Source organism: Stenella coeruleoalba, assembly GCF_951394435.1.
Source record: "Stenella coeruleoalba genome assembly, chromosome: 15".
Taxonomy (NCBI): domain Eukaryota; kingdom Metazoa; phylum Chordata; class Mammalia; order Artiodactyla; family Delphinidae; genus Stenella; species Stenella coeruleoalba.
The window spans coordinates 80,884,296-80,896,534 of record NC_137161.1 but is presented as its reverse complement, the minus strand read 5'-3'; the positions used below and the strand labels follow the sequence as shown (position 1 = coordinate 80,896,534).

At 50.8% G+C, this 12,239-nt stretch overlaps 1 protein-coding gene across 2 annotated transcripts; it reads left to right on the top strand.

Moving 5' to 3' along the window:
• Positions 1-948: 948 nt before the first annotated feature.
• Positions 949-7,477, top strand: SERPINE1 (serpin family E member 1; the record flags this gene model as incomplete). 2 transcript variants are annotated; one of them, XM_079944997.1, is made up of 9 exons in its annotated part: positions 949-1,063; positions 1,729-2,000; positions 2,645-2,878; positions 3,413-3,607; positions 4,220-4,418; positions 5,865-5,965; positions 6,083-6,169; positions 6,704-6,787; positions 7,121-7,477. In XM_079944997.1, exons 2-9 carry the CDS (start codon positions 1,730-1,732, stop codon positions 7,156-7,158), a joined length of 1,209 nt encoding a protein of 402 aa, XP_079801123.1. In that variant the 5' UTR covers positions 949-1,063; position 1,729. The 2 variants fall into 2 exon arrangements, with proteins under 2 accessions (XP_079801123.1, XP_079801124.1); XM_079944998.1 differs by lacking the exons at positions 949-1,063; positions 6,083-6,169 and having other exon boundaries at positions 1,539-2,000; positions 6,753-6,787; positions 7,121-7,147.
• Between the last annotated feature and the right edge of the window lie 4,762 nt (positions 7,478-12,239).

Sequence of the window (12,239 nt, the reverse complement as noted above, 5' to 3'; positions counted from 1 at the left end):
TAAACCCGCCGTGAATTGACGCCCTTACTTCCATCCCTACTGCCGCCACTCCAGCCCTCCAAATGTTTGCATCTGGAGGAAAAGGATAAGACGTAATCCTCCCCAGTCACAGCAGGCAGCTCAGAAAAATGAAACCTACACACTGGGCTCCTAATTTCCCACCAAGGCTTTACCCCTTTACCCCGGTTACCCACCACCCCACCCAGCACACCTCAAACCCCAGCCATACAGGACTGTTGACACAAAGAGAGCCCTGGGGACACCACCAGAGTCTGGACACGTGGGGGAGTCAGCCACACATCACCTAGTGGACGGGCTGGCAGGCGCTTGGCAGGGAAGACGGAAAGAGGGGAGGGAGTTCTCCACCAGGCTCATGTCCTAGACAGTCAAAACCCAGACAATCACATGGCACGCTCCGGGCCCTCTGGCTGCTGGGCTGTACTCAGGAAGAGGGAGGGGTGTTCTTCCCAGTTTGGCCAGTGCATGGAGCTGGTGGACAAAAGTCTGCAGGATCTTTAGTTTCTTTGATAACTCTGCAGCGATCTGTTTCTCCAAAGGAAAAGGAGGAAGTGTAAATCATTTCCCTACACTGAGCACTGGGGAAAGTAAGCACTGGGTGCCAGGGGTCAAGCTGGCATAACAGCCCGAGGCAGAGGGCAGCAGAATCAAGGGAGGCCCTGGGGTCAAGGCAGCCAGGATTTGCTCAATTGTTCCAAGCCCTCTCTGACATGTACACACACAGGGCAGCACGCACACACACACAGATGCCTCAGCAAGTCCCACAGAGGGAGGTGCTGAGGGGGCCCGGCTGCTGTTCAGACAGACTTCCAGAGCCAGAAAGTGGGTGGGGCCGGGCCATGAGTTAATCTACTTCCGGCCCACATCTGGTATAAAGGGAAGCAGCAGCCTCCAGAGGAGCACAGCCGCATCTGGCTGAAAGACCAAGAGTGCGTCCAAAGAGCCACACCCCCCCCCAGCAGAGGAGTAGCCACCGCCGTCAACACCCGAAGCCCCAGCAGCAGCGGGACAAACTGCCGGTCACAAGGCACCTTGAGAATTTCAGGTAAGAGTAAAAGCAAACTCTCTCCATCTCCGGACCTCGGGCTAAGGCAGGGAGCACCCCTCTGCAGACGAGCCCCGGTGTTCCTCTTTCTTTCCCCGGAGACCTGCAGCCCTGAGTTGACCCCGTCATATCAGTGATCACAGGAGAGCAGGGAAGATGGGCAGGACCCCCCAACAATCCCACCACCCAGAAGCAAGGGCCTCACTTCTCTTGGACCCTCTCCATGGAGACATTCCCCCTTCCCAGCGCAGGAAAGGGGTTTTTCATGCCTGCTAACTTGAATGAAGCCATGATTGTGAAAGAGAATTACAAGAGAATTACAAAGCATCACAAGAGAATTAAAAAGCATCGTGTAAATCACAGGTGTTATTATAATTTCACCTTTCAGCCTCCTGGAAGGGAAAGGAGATCTCTTGGAGGGTGGAGCCAGCGGGTTCCAAGATTCCCGCAGGTGAAAACGCACTTAAGACTCCCTGGGGCTGAGACAGAGGGGAAAAGACTCAGGATCTGAGCCCATCACGGTTTCTGTCTTGCCCTCCTGTTCACGTATCATCTGCTAGCGGCAAACATGGGGAGCCTGGCCGCGGCTGGGGTCCCATCACCCCTCCCCACTCACCATCCTTCCGGAACTCTTCCCTCATCGGATCTTTTTCCACTGGCTCTAGGATGCCGATGTCTCCTGTCTTCGCCTGCCTCACACTGGGCGTGGCCCTCATCTTTGGTGAAGGGTCTGCCTCCTACCATCACCAGTCTCCGGCGGCCCACCTCGCCGCAGACTTTGGAGTGAAAGTGTTTCAGCAGGTGGTGCAGGCCTCCAAGGACCTCAACGTGGTTTTCTCACCCTATGGGGTAGCCTCAGTCATGGCCATGCTACAGCTGACCACAGGAGGAGAAACGCAGCAGCAGATCCAAGAGGCGATGCAATTCAAGATTGATGGTGAGAGATGGGGCAGAGTGGGAGGCGGGCATTCACGTGGTCTTCCCAGGACAGGGGTGTAACCGACCAGAGGCAGAGGAAGGGCTGACCCCAGCTTAGCTGAGCCAACTCCTGTCCTCCCATGACACAGGGATGGACCACTGCATCTTCTTCTCACCACACCCTGTGTCACTTGGTTCTTGGACAGTCACAAGGTGTACAGGCCAGTGGATCTGGTATAAAACAGCCCTGCCTCACCACTCATATACTGTGTGACCTTAACCCCTCCGAACCTCAGTGTCCTCATCTGCAAAATGGGGACAGTAAAAGTATCGACCACATGGGGCTGTTGTGAGGGTCAACTAGAATGATGCATGTGAAGTGCCTGATAGCTATTGTTATTATTAAAAGAAAAAATTAGGGTTTATAACTTAAAAACAGAGAAAAATATTCCAAGCCAAAGATAAGGGTTAGGACCTAAGATTTTTGAAGAAAAGAGGGAGATGCAGGAAAGGTTAAGGTTTGGAATGAAATCTCCATCCAGAGACCTCTGGGGGAGCAGAAGAGTCCTGTGCATGTGGGCAGGGTTAGGGGAAGTTAGCTCCACTGGGAGCCCTGGGTTTGAGATGACCTTAATGTGTCCTTTCCTCCCCGCTTTGGCCCAGAGAAGGGCATGGCCCCTGCCCTCCATCAACTGTACAAGGAGCTCATGGGGCCATGGAATAAGGATGAGATCAGCACGGCTGATGCCATCTTTGTGCAGCGGGATCTGAAGCTGGTCCAGGGTTTCATGCCCCACTTCTTCAGGCTGTTCCGGACCACAGTCAAACAGGTGGACTTCTCAGAGACAGAGAGAGCCAGGTTCATCGTCAACGACTGGGTGAAAAGACACACAAAAGGTGAGCAGGCAGGGAAAGGAGGCCAGTCCCCAGGGCCTGCAGAGAAAAGGGATTCAAATCCTAAGTGTCCTAACCTCTCCCTTCCAGCATCTTCTGCTCTGTAGACAAGTCAAGTGCTTTAAGAATCAAAGCATCATGTTTTTCCATAATTAGGCTTTCCCCGTGAACCAACTCTAAAGTCATCCCTAAAAAGTATTGCGAGGTGTTATAAGAACAGTAATAACCATGACAAAGGGCACACACAACCCGTCAAGACTGCAGCTTAGGGAGCAAAGTAAGGGGAGACATATTTCCAGGTCTGATCCTGGACAGGATCCCAAGACCACGGAAGTGTGGTGAGCTGGAAGGCTTTCTGAGACTCTTAGGAAGATGAAAGGGGTTGAAAGCAACTAGATAGGTTCACTAAACCTTACCCAGTCTGTCTTCTGACGGAATCCCTTCTGACACACATCCATTGGAGGACTGGGCGCCAAAGAGGACCATCTAAAAGGATTTAAAAATATCTAGCCTCCTGATCGCCTCGATTTCCCACAGGCATGATCAGCGACCTACTTGGCGAAGGGGCTGTGGACCAGCTGACACGCCTGGTCCTGGTAAACGCCCTCTACTTCAACGGCCAGTGGAAGATGCCTTTTCTAGAGTCGAGCACCCACCACCGCCTCTTCCACAAGTCCGATGGCAGCACTGTCTCTGTGCCCATGATGGCTCAGACCAACAAGTTCAACTACAGTAAGTGCAGGACCCTCCCTTCCCCAAGTCCCACAGTGACTGCACCTCATCTCTGGGGGGCATCCCCTCTAAGGGGGGAGAAACCCTAGAATACACCCCAGCTGTGACAAAGACTCCCCAGGTAGGAGACACTGGGATTATCAGAGCAGCAGGAAGTAGCTTTTACCTTGTGCAAGATGAAGCTGAAATCCAGAAATTCCCTCAGGCCCATAGTTGACCACTTTGACCCCATCTCTCATCTTCATGTGGTTCTAGTGTGATAACCTGGGGTTCACAGATCCTTCTGGGGAAGAGTGATGTGAAAGTTGAGATTAAGGAGATGGGGATTGGAATGAATTCGTAGCTGGGTACTGGGGAGAAGGCTGTGAAGATGAAGAAGGCCAACAGGAGACAGAGAACCCAGAAGACACTGTGATTTAGCAGAAGAGAAGGGAAATGGGAATAAAGACATTGAACAGGGGAGTGGTGGGGTGGGGGAGCCTCAAAAGCTAGGATGGAGAGCTGGCTTCCAAAGAGTGGAGGGGATAGGAGGACTAGTTGAAAAGCCACTGCTGGGTTAGAACCAACAAGAACTGGAGCCATTGCCAATGCGCCATCTTGGTGTCTTCACAGCTGAGTTCACCACCCCCGACGGCCATTACTACGACATCCTGGAATTGCCCTACCATGGGAACACTCTCAGCATGTTCATTGCTGCCCCCTATGAAAAAGAGGTGCCTCTCTCTGCCCTCACCAGCATTCTGGATGCCCAGCTCATCAGCCAGTGGAGAGGGAACATGACCACACTGACCCGCCTCCTGGTTCTGCCCAAGTAAGCCACCCTTTGCTCTTGCCACACTTGCCAATGCTCTAGTTCCCTCTGCCTACCCCCTCCCCTCTCCCCTGGTTCCCTGGAAGTGCCACCCCCATGTGGAGTTTCCCAGACGTGACATCTGCAGGGTAGGGACAGGGACATGTGTGGGTGGCTGATGGGAAACACTCCGGCCTGGGTTTGATTAAGATTCCTCTCATCATCCCTCTTCTGCTGGAGGGCAGTTTCTAGACCATGCCCCACATTTACCACCCTCTGAATACCCAGCAAAAGCTAGCCAAAGGAAGAGCCAGAGATAGATGATGCAGGGTTGGGGTGGAGGGGAATACATTGATCTACACTCTTTTAGGAATGCCCCTCACTCCCACCCCCTTCTCTTCAAGTTAGTATCTAAACAATGGAGACAAAAGGAATCACTTCCGCAGATGAAACAGCCAGAACCACAGCTTCTAGCTGGCTTCCAACGAAGCAGAGTTTTAAAAATCCTTCTGCAGAAGCAAAGAGGGTGCCGGAGGGTGAGGCTGGATAATTCCAGAATTGTGGGGAAGCTTCCCACCATGCTTACCCCAAATTTCCAGATGCCATAATGCCAGGCTTAGGGAAAGAGGATCATTTAGTTGGTTAGCACGCACTCTCTCTCTCTCTCTCTCTCAAAAAAAAAAAATAGAGGTAATTAGTTGTGCCCTGATGGGAAGCAGAGCGAGAGCCCCAAAGCCTCGCTGCTGGAGTCCTCCTCAGGCTCAGCTCTCAGAACACAATCTACAGACCGGCTTTTTGTTCAAATACCCTTGCAGAAGAATTTGCCCTGCCCCTTCCCTCCCCAGTCAGACTGAATATAATTGTGCTCAAACTACTGCCTTATTTGAGGAAAGTAATTAGTCATAGGTTCAAGGGGGTGGGGAGATTGCAGGAAAATGTTCATTAGTACTAGAATCTCCCAGCAAGGAGGAGACCTTGCCAACGGATTTGAAAAAACAAGTTTCCCACTTCTACTTTCTTTTTTTTTTTTAATCAATTTATTTATTTATTTATTTTATTTGGCTGTGTTGGGTCTTCGTTGCTGCACGCGGGCTTTCTCTAGTTGCGGCCAGTGGGGGCTACTCTTCGTTGCGGTGCACGGGCTTCTCATTGTGGTGGCTTCTCTTGTTGCGGAGCACGGGCTCTAGGCGCGTGGGCTCAGTAGTTGTGGCTCGCAGGCCCTAGAGCTCAGGCTCAGTAGTTGTGGCACATGGCCTTAGTTGCTCTGTGGTATGTGGGATCTTCCCGGATCAGGGCTCGAACCCATGTCCCCTGCATTGGCAGGCGGATGCTTAACCACTGCACCACCAGGGAAGCCCCCACTTCTACTTTCTCATCAGTCCCCATCCTGTTGGTCTGTGGGGACGGAGATACTTGGTGGGGTTAGAGGTGGCCTGAGCTTGAGCTGTGTCCTGCTCCTGTCTGCAGGTTCTCCCTGGAGAGTGAAATTGACCTCAGGAGGCCCCTGGAGAACTTGGGAATGACCGACATGTTTAGGCCAAACCAGGCAGACTTCTCAAGACTTTCAGGTAAGAGGTTTTCCTTTCACTTTCTTCCCCTGGTGGACAGTGGGGTCCCTAAGAGGACTAAGGAGCTTCTCACTGAGAACCAAAGCTGATGTGTTTTGGTATCCACCTCTGTTTCAGATCAAGAGCTTCTGTACGTGTCGCAGGCGCTGCAGAAAGTGAAGATTGAGGTGAATGAGAGCGGCACGGTGGCGTCCTCCTCCACAGGTGAGTCAGGCTCAGGTGAGGTCTGGCAAGTCTCAGCCCCAGGCTTCCAGGAGGGCCCGCGGTCTGGCACCCAGACCCTGGGTGAACCAGGAAGACCCCACTGCCCACGTCAACCAGGTCTCTCCTGGTAGAGCTTCGCTTCCTGTGTGGAGCGCATCACCCCGATCCCACTAGAATACAGGCCTGCTTTCCCCGGCACCCTGCTCCCTCCCCACTGGCTCTGAGGTCCTCTGACTGTGAGGTCCTGGCTTTGCTCTCAGTGGTCAGTCACCTTAGAGGCACTTGCTTCCAATACGCCCTAAAAGGGTTTAGATAACCGTGCCTGCGAGTGACTACCTGAGAGATCTCTACCCAATTCCTGGAGGAAACCAGGCCTCAGAGGACATCCCAACACTTTCAGGGTCCACATCCAGGAATAACTGAGTCTCCTAAAACCCTCCCATCCCAGTGCCACTGTCACTGGATCACCTGTGACCAATCCAGGCTTCCGTGCCCACGTCCCTCCGCTCTAAGACGTGGTCCCTTCTTTTCCAGCCCTTACAGTCTCAGCCCGAATGGCCCCCGAGGAGATCATCATGGACAGACCCTTCCTCTTCGTGGTGCGGCACAACCCCACAGGTGAGCCGGGGGCCTGGGAGACCCCCCACCCCCCCTGCTCTCCTGGACTTGGGCACTAGTCCGGGCAGGTGTAGACACCCCCACTCCCCCCAAGAGGACTCCAGGCAAGGAATCATAGCTCTGTTCCCCTTCCCCTCCTCGGAGGCAGTGCTCTCTCCAGACGGGGTGCTCAGTCTGTCCCCCAGTCCCAGCTTAGTCACTAGAGCAGCTGTGCCTCCGGGCACTCACTCATCTCCCTGTATCTCAGTTCATCCGTAAACACCCAGCTGGGTGAGCTGTGCTGTTCCCCTTCCCCCCCCCCCTTCTCATCTCCCATGATTCTTCCGTCCTCAGGAACCGTCCTTTTCATGGGCCAAGTGATGGAACCCTGACCATGGGAAATGCAGCCCTCATCTGGGACGGAACTGGAGATGTCCAAGAAGAAGAAACTCTGGAGCAAAGAATTTTTATTTTAATTCATTTTTCTGGAGAAAGAGAAGATATTTATCTTTTTTTTTTTTTTTAAATGGTAAATCTTTCGAATCTGTCTCTTAGACCTCCGGCTCTCCCAGGAGGGGAAAAGAGGACCTTTGAGTTAAACTCCCCAGCGGAGACCCTGGGAGAGACTTCAGAAGCACAATGCCCCGAAGGTCTCCCAACAAGACTGCAGAACTCCCAGGATCATTTGCGCGGCTGCTTCAGCCCATCGCTCTGTCCGTTCGGGTCTTCGGACCTGGATCCCCCTGAGGCCCTGGCAGGAGGCGCCGCAAGGCTTACAGGAAGGAGCTTTTGTGTGTTTGCTAGAAATAATTTGTGTTCTGGTCACGTTGCCGTCACTCTTGCACTGTCTGCCGCTGCTGAGAAAGCTGGCTGCAGGCCAAAGAAGGCCAATGGGAGAAACACTCTTTCATGTCAAGGTCCGTCCTCCCCCAGCTCAGAGGCACGAGACCCACCCAGGCCTGGCTGCTCCCTCCCCAGAAACAGCGTGCATATATTATTTTGGAGTGTAGGTGACTTGTTTACTCAGAGAAGCAGCTTGCTGCTTCCCACAAACTTTATGTTGCAGAAATAGAGGGAGAGAGATGAGATTTATGCCTCCTTCTTGGCGCCAATATCCTGGTGGGGAGGGTGGGATGCCAGGCGTGTCCTTGAGCATTTATCACATCCTCGTCCTTGTGTGCTTGTGAGAGAGAAAGGACTATGGAGAAAACCTATTATTTAAACTTGTTCATAGTGTTCCTTTGTGGTCTGTGTCATTGCACCTCAGGAGTGGCCACTTGCCTGTCATTCCCCTCCTGGCAGCGGGAGTGATAGGGCCCACACTGCCACCTGGTGGCTGCCCGAATCCCATCGCTCCTCTCCTGGCCTTTCCACTCCGTGGAGCAGGACCCCTGCCAGGACTGTCCAACTTCAGCCCACGTTAGGGACCAAAAGGATGTGGTGGGTGAAGGCAGACAGAGCTGTTGTTTCAAAATTTTCCAATATACTTAGGAGCAGGAGTGCAAGGGGCTACACGACCTAGCAGGACAGAACTTTCCCCAATTACATGGTGACTCACAGCCGCGTTGGTGACTCACTTCAGTGTGTCATTTCCGGTTGCTGTGTGTGAGCTGTGGACACGTGAGAGAGAGAGAGAGAGAGAGACAGAGAGAGAGAGAATGAGAGAGACAGCAAGAAGCTCGGGCTCAATTACCCCCGTTAGCTAATCTTTCTGAAAGCCAGCTAGCTGGTGGGTAAGGCATGAAGACCAATGTATTGAAGAATTGCACGTAGGCGTCGAATGAATGTAACCTAATAGAACCCTAATCATCCCACTACGCCCCTCAGTGAAAAATCTTCGTTCTTTGTGTGTTTTTGTTCTTTTTTCATGATGCACTGGACAATGAGAGCCACACACAGTACCCTCAAGGATACCCAAACGTGGGGTCCAACGTTCCTGAAAGTGTGGTGAATTCTATGCTTTTTCACTTTTGATATAGAAGCAGCTAAAAAATGTTTTTTTAAAATAATAAATAAATAAAAATACTCCAAAATCGTCCCTGGCCTTGACTTTCCATGTTTCACACGGTACAAAATCCAAACCCTGTCAGTTCACAGATCTCTCGGGTGAAAGGGATCTTTATGAAACACACACCCACAAGCTCAAGGCTCACTGTCCCGTCATGGGTGAATCCACAGGGCTGGCCACCGGGCTCTGCAAGAAGACCCCCAGGGATACACTGTGCAGGACATGATTCTCCCTTTGGGCATCATCCTCAAAAAGGAAAGAGGGTTCCCCAAACGCCTGCCACCTGCCCAGACACACCTGCTCACTGCCCCTGTCACTTCCCATCTCTGTTCATGCCATTTCCTTCCCCACCAAATGTCCCCACCCTCCCCCATGCCTACCCCACTCCCCATTTCTCAAAACCCAGACCAGATCCATTTCCCCCACCATGGAGAGCCCCTGGATCCAGTCGACATCATCGGTCTCTGCTTGGCATGGACCCGTCTTTCTTTCTCCTGGTGTGTAACAGCGTGTGCATGTGCGTATGCTCTTCGAGTGTGCATGTTATCCTCCCCACCCCCATTGACACAGCAGGTTCTTTGAGAACAAGGCTCTTTTGTTACACAGATTCTTTTTTTTAACATCTTTATTGGAGTACAATTGCTTTACATGGTGTGTTAGTTTCTGCTGTATAACAAAGTGAATCAGCTATACCTATACATATATCATCCCCATATCCCCTCCGTCTTGCGTCTCCCTCCCACCCTCCCTATCCCACCCCTCTAGGTGGTCACAAAGCACCAAGCTGATCTCCCTGTGTTATGCGGCTGCTTCCCACTAGCTATCTATTTTACATTTGGTAGTATATATATGTCCATGCCACTCTCTCACTTCGTCCCAGCTTACCCTTCCCCCCTCCCCGTGTCCTCAAGTCCATTTTCTATGTCTGCATCTTTATTCCTGTCCTGCCCCTAGGTTACATAGATTCTTTTTTTTTTTTTTTTTCCGGTTGCGTTGGGTCTTTGTTGCTGCACACAGGCTTTCTCTAGTTGTGGCGAGCGGGGTCTGCTCTTTGTTGCAGTGCGCAGGCTTCTCATTGCAGTGGCTTCTCTTGTTGCGGAGCACAGGTTCTAGGTGCACAGGCTCAGTAATTGTGGCTCGTGGGCTCTAGAGCGCAGGCTCAGTAGTTGTGGCACATGGGCTTAGTCGCTCCGCGGCATGTGGGATCTTCCCAGACCAGGGCTCGAACCTGTGTCCCCTGCATTGGCAGACAGATTCTTAACCACTGTGCCACGAGGGAAGCCCCTACATAGATTCTTAATATCCTCCTTAAAATGTTATCCTGAACAGTCCTTTATTGTCTTCTTCCAGTATCTTGAAGGCTTTTGCCAGAGGACATACTTCCCCCAATTATTTTCCATTCATATATTCAAAAATAATTTTTAAATGGAAAAAATACCAAGAACTAGCTGTCAAAATTGCATGCTATCCAGCTCCAGAGCCCTGAAGATGGGATTGATAGACCCAGCCCCCCCCCCGTAAACCTAGATCATGTCTTAATAGGAACTAATTATTGTCCAGAGGCTCTTGATCAAAACATTGTCTGATAGTTAAGCGGTAGTGAGTTCTCCATCACTGGAAGTGTTCAAGCACAGCCAGGATGACCACTTGGTGGGGATGAGTCAGCAGTCAGGGTAGAGGTGATTTTTTTAAATGACAAGGAACACCTGCTCATACTAAGACATTCAAACTGTTTGAAAGGGTAAAAGTGGATCACTGATTGACATTTTGTTTCATGGTTTTTAAAAAAAATGTCATGTTGTTACCAACAACGCTGAGACGGACATCCTTGCACATTTATCCCAGTGTACACATGCTCGTATATGCATAAGATAACTTCCTAGCAATGGGACTAAGTATCTTTTAAGAATCTCCTAATCCTGCAAGAATGTGATTATGTTGGTGACACCACCATTTTCAAATGGTACAAAACAATCAAAGGTGATCCTCTTGCCTGGTAAGAATCCTACGTTTTCTGAAGCTTAAAAAAGCCTTCACAACTTTCCTGAATAATCCCACTGCCATGAATAAAGATAGATTTTTAGACCTTGAACTGAAAGAAGCTTCACGTTATAATTTTCCCTAATATTATGTTAGACTTCTTTGGAGCAAATTTTGATTATAATGTTTTGGAGAGTAAATCTAGAAAAGGTCTCCATTCACTGACTCCCTCCCCAGTCATTCGACACGTACTAAGGCCTTCTCACTGCCCTTCCGCTCCTGTATCCCTTTCAGGGTCAGTCCAGGGGCATTCTTGGGGCCTCCAACACAATGCACTAGGATGTTCCAAGGAGATGTGGTTGTTACACCTCCTCCTCATGGTTTCCTCTCTTTACATTCAGGATTTCTTGTCTCCCACGAGGCTGATGTAGTAAGAGAGGCCCCCGAGTGCCATCAAGCCTGGAAGGAAGGTCTTCCTCTCCCCTTAGAAAGCCAGTGGGAACAAGGGCAAGACCCAGAGGAACGAGGCCTAGAATGAGTAGCTCCCCAAAGCTACTCTCAGCTTTAGAGAGAGATGCTCTCCGTTAACCTCAATGACTTCTCCGTCTTTCCTTTCCTATTCTCACTGTGCAACTGGCAAGCCCTGAAGGACTAAGGTATGGTTGTAGAACTACAGGGAAAAAGGCCAGAGAGGCCACTTTGCCTCTTCCTAGCCTTACAGCCCAGCCCGTACACAAAAACTAGATGTAGCCTGAGCCAGTTCACAAGACACTTCTACGCTGAGGTTTATGGCCAAAACTTCAGCTGGGGCTAAAGGATTCCTCTTCCTGCAGGAATACTTCCTTCCTCTCATACAGATCCCGCTTCAGGCTCATAAAGGCTCATGAAGGCCAAGAATTTAGGACACCAGGATCCAGATTTATCTTTTGTCCTCCTTATACCCTGAAAAGATGACCAATGCCAGGCACTGGGCTAGTTGTTGAGGAGCTACCCATCTGTGACAGGTTTGCTTAGAGACCAAAAGAGCCTCCTTTTTGCACAAGATGCTTCCAAAAGCAGAACACATTAGAGCCTTAATTCTGCAGGATGTAATTCAAACACTGTCCATACATGCTGAGAAGGCTCAGAAGAAAAGAGTTCTTCAGAAGGTCTCTTCGCCACCAAGGGAGTTTGCCCCAGGAAGTGCCCCATTTAACAGTGCCTTCTGTTCTTCTCAGATATTTTGAGGACAAAGACGGTGAGGCAGCCTCACAGTGTGAAGCCCACCCAGTCCTCCTTGGCCACTCTTCCTCTGTCTATTTCTAGGGATGAAAATTCCACAAGATCTGCCTGCATCTATCATAACGGCAGATTTCTTGTTCACCTCACCCACTGGAATTATTTATCTGCCCAGGTGTGGGCAATGAGTATGGATTTTGTAAATCCCTCAAGGGTAAAAAGATTCTATCAGAATGAAGCTTGTCAAGGAGACACCATCTGTTTTCC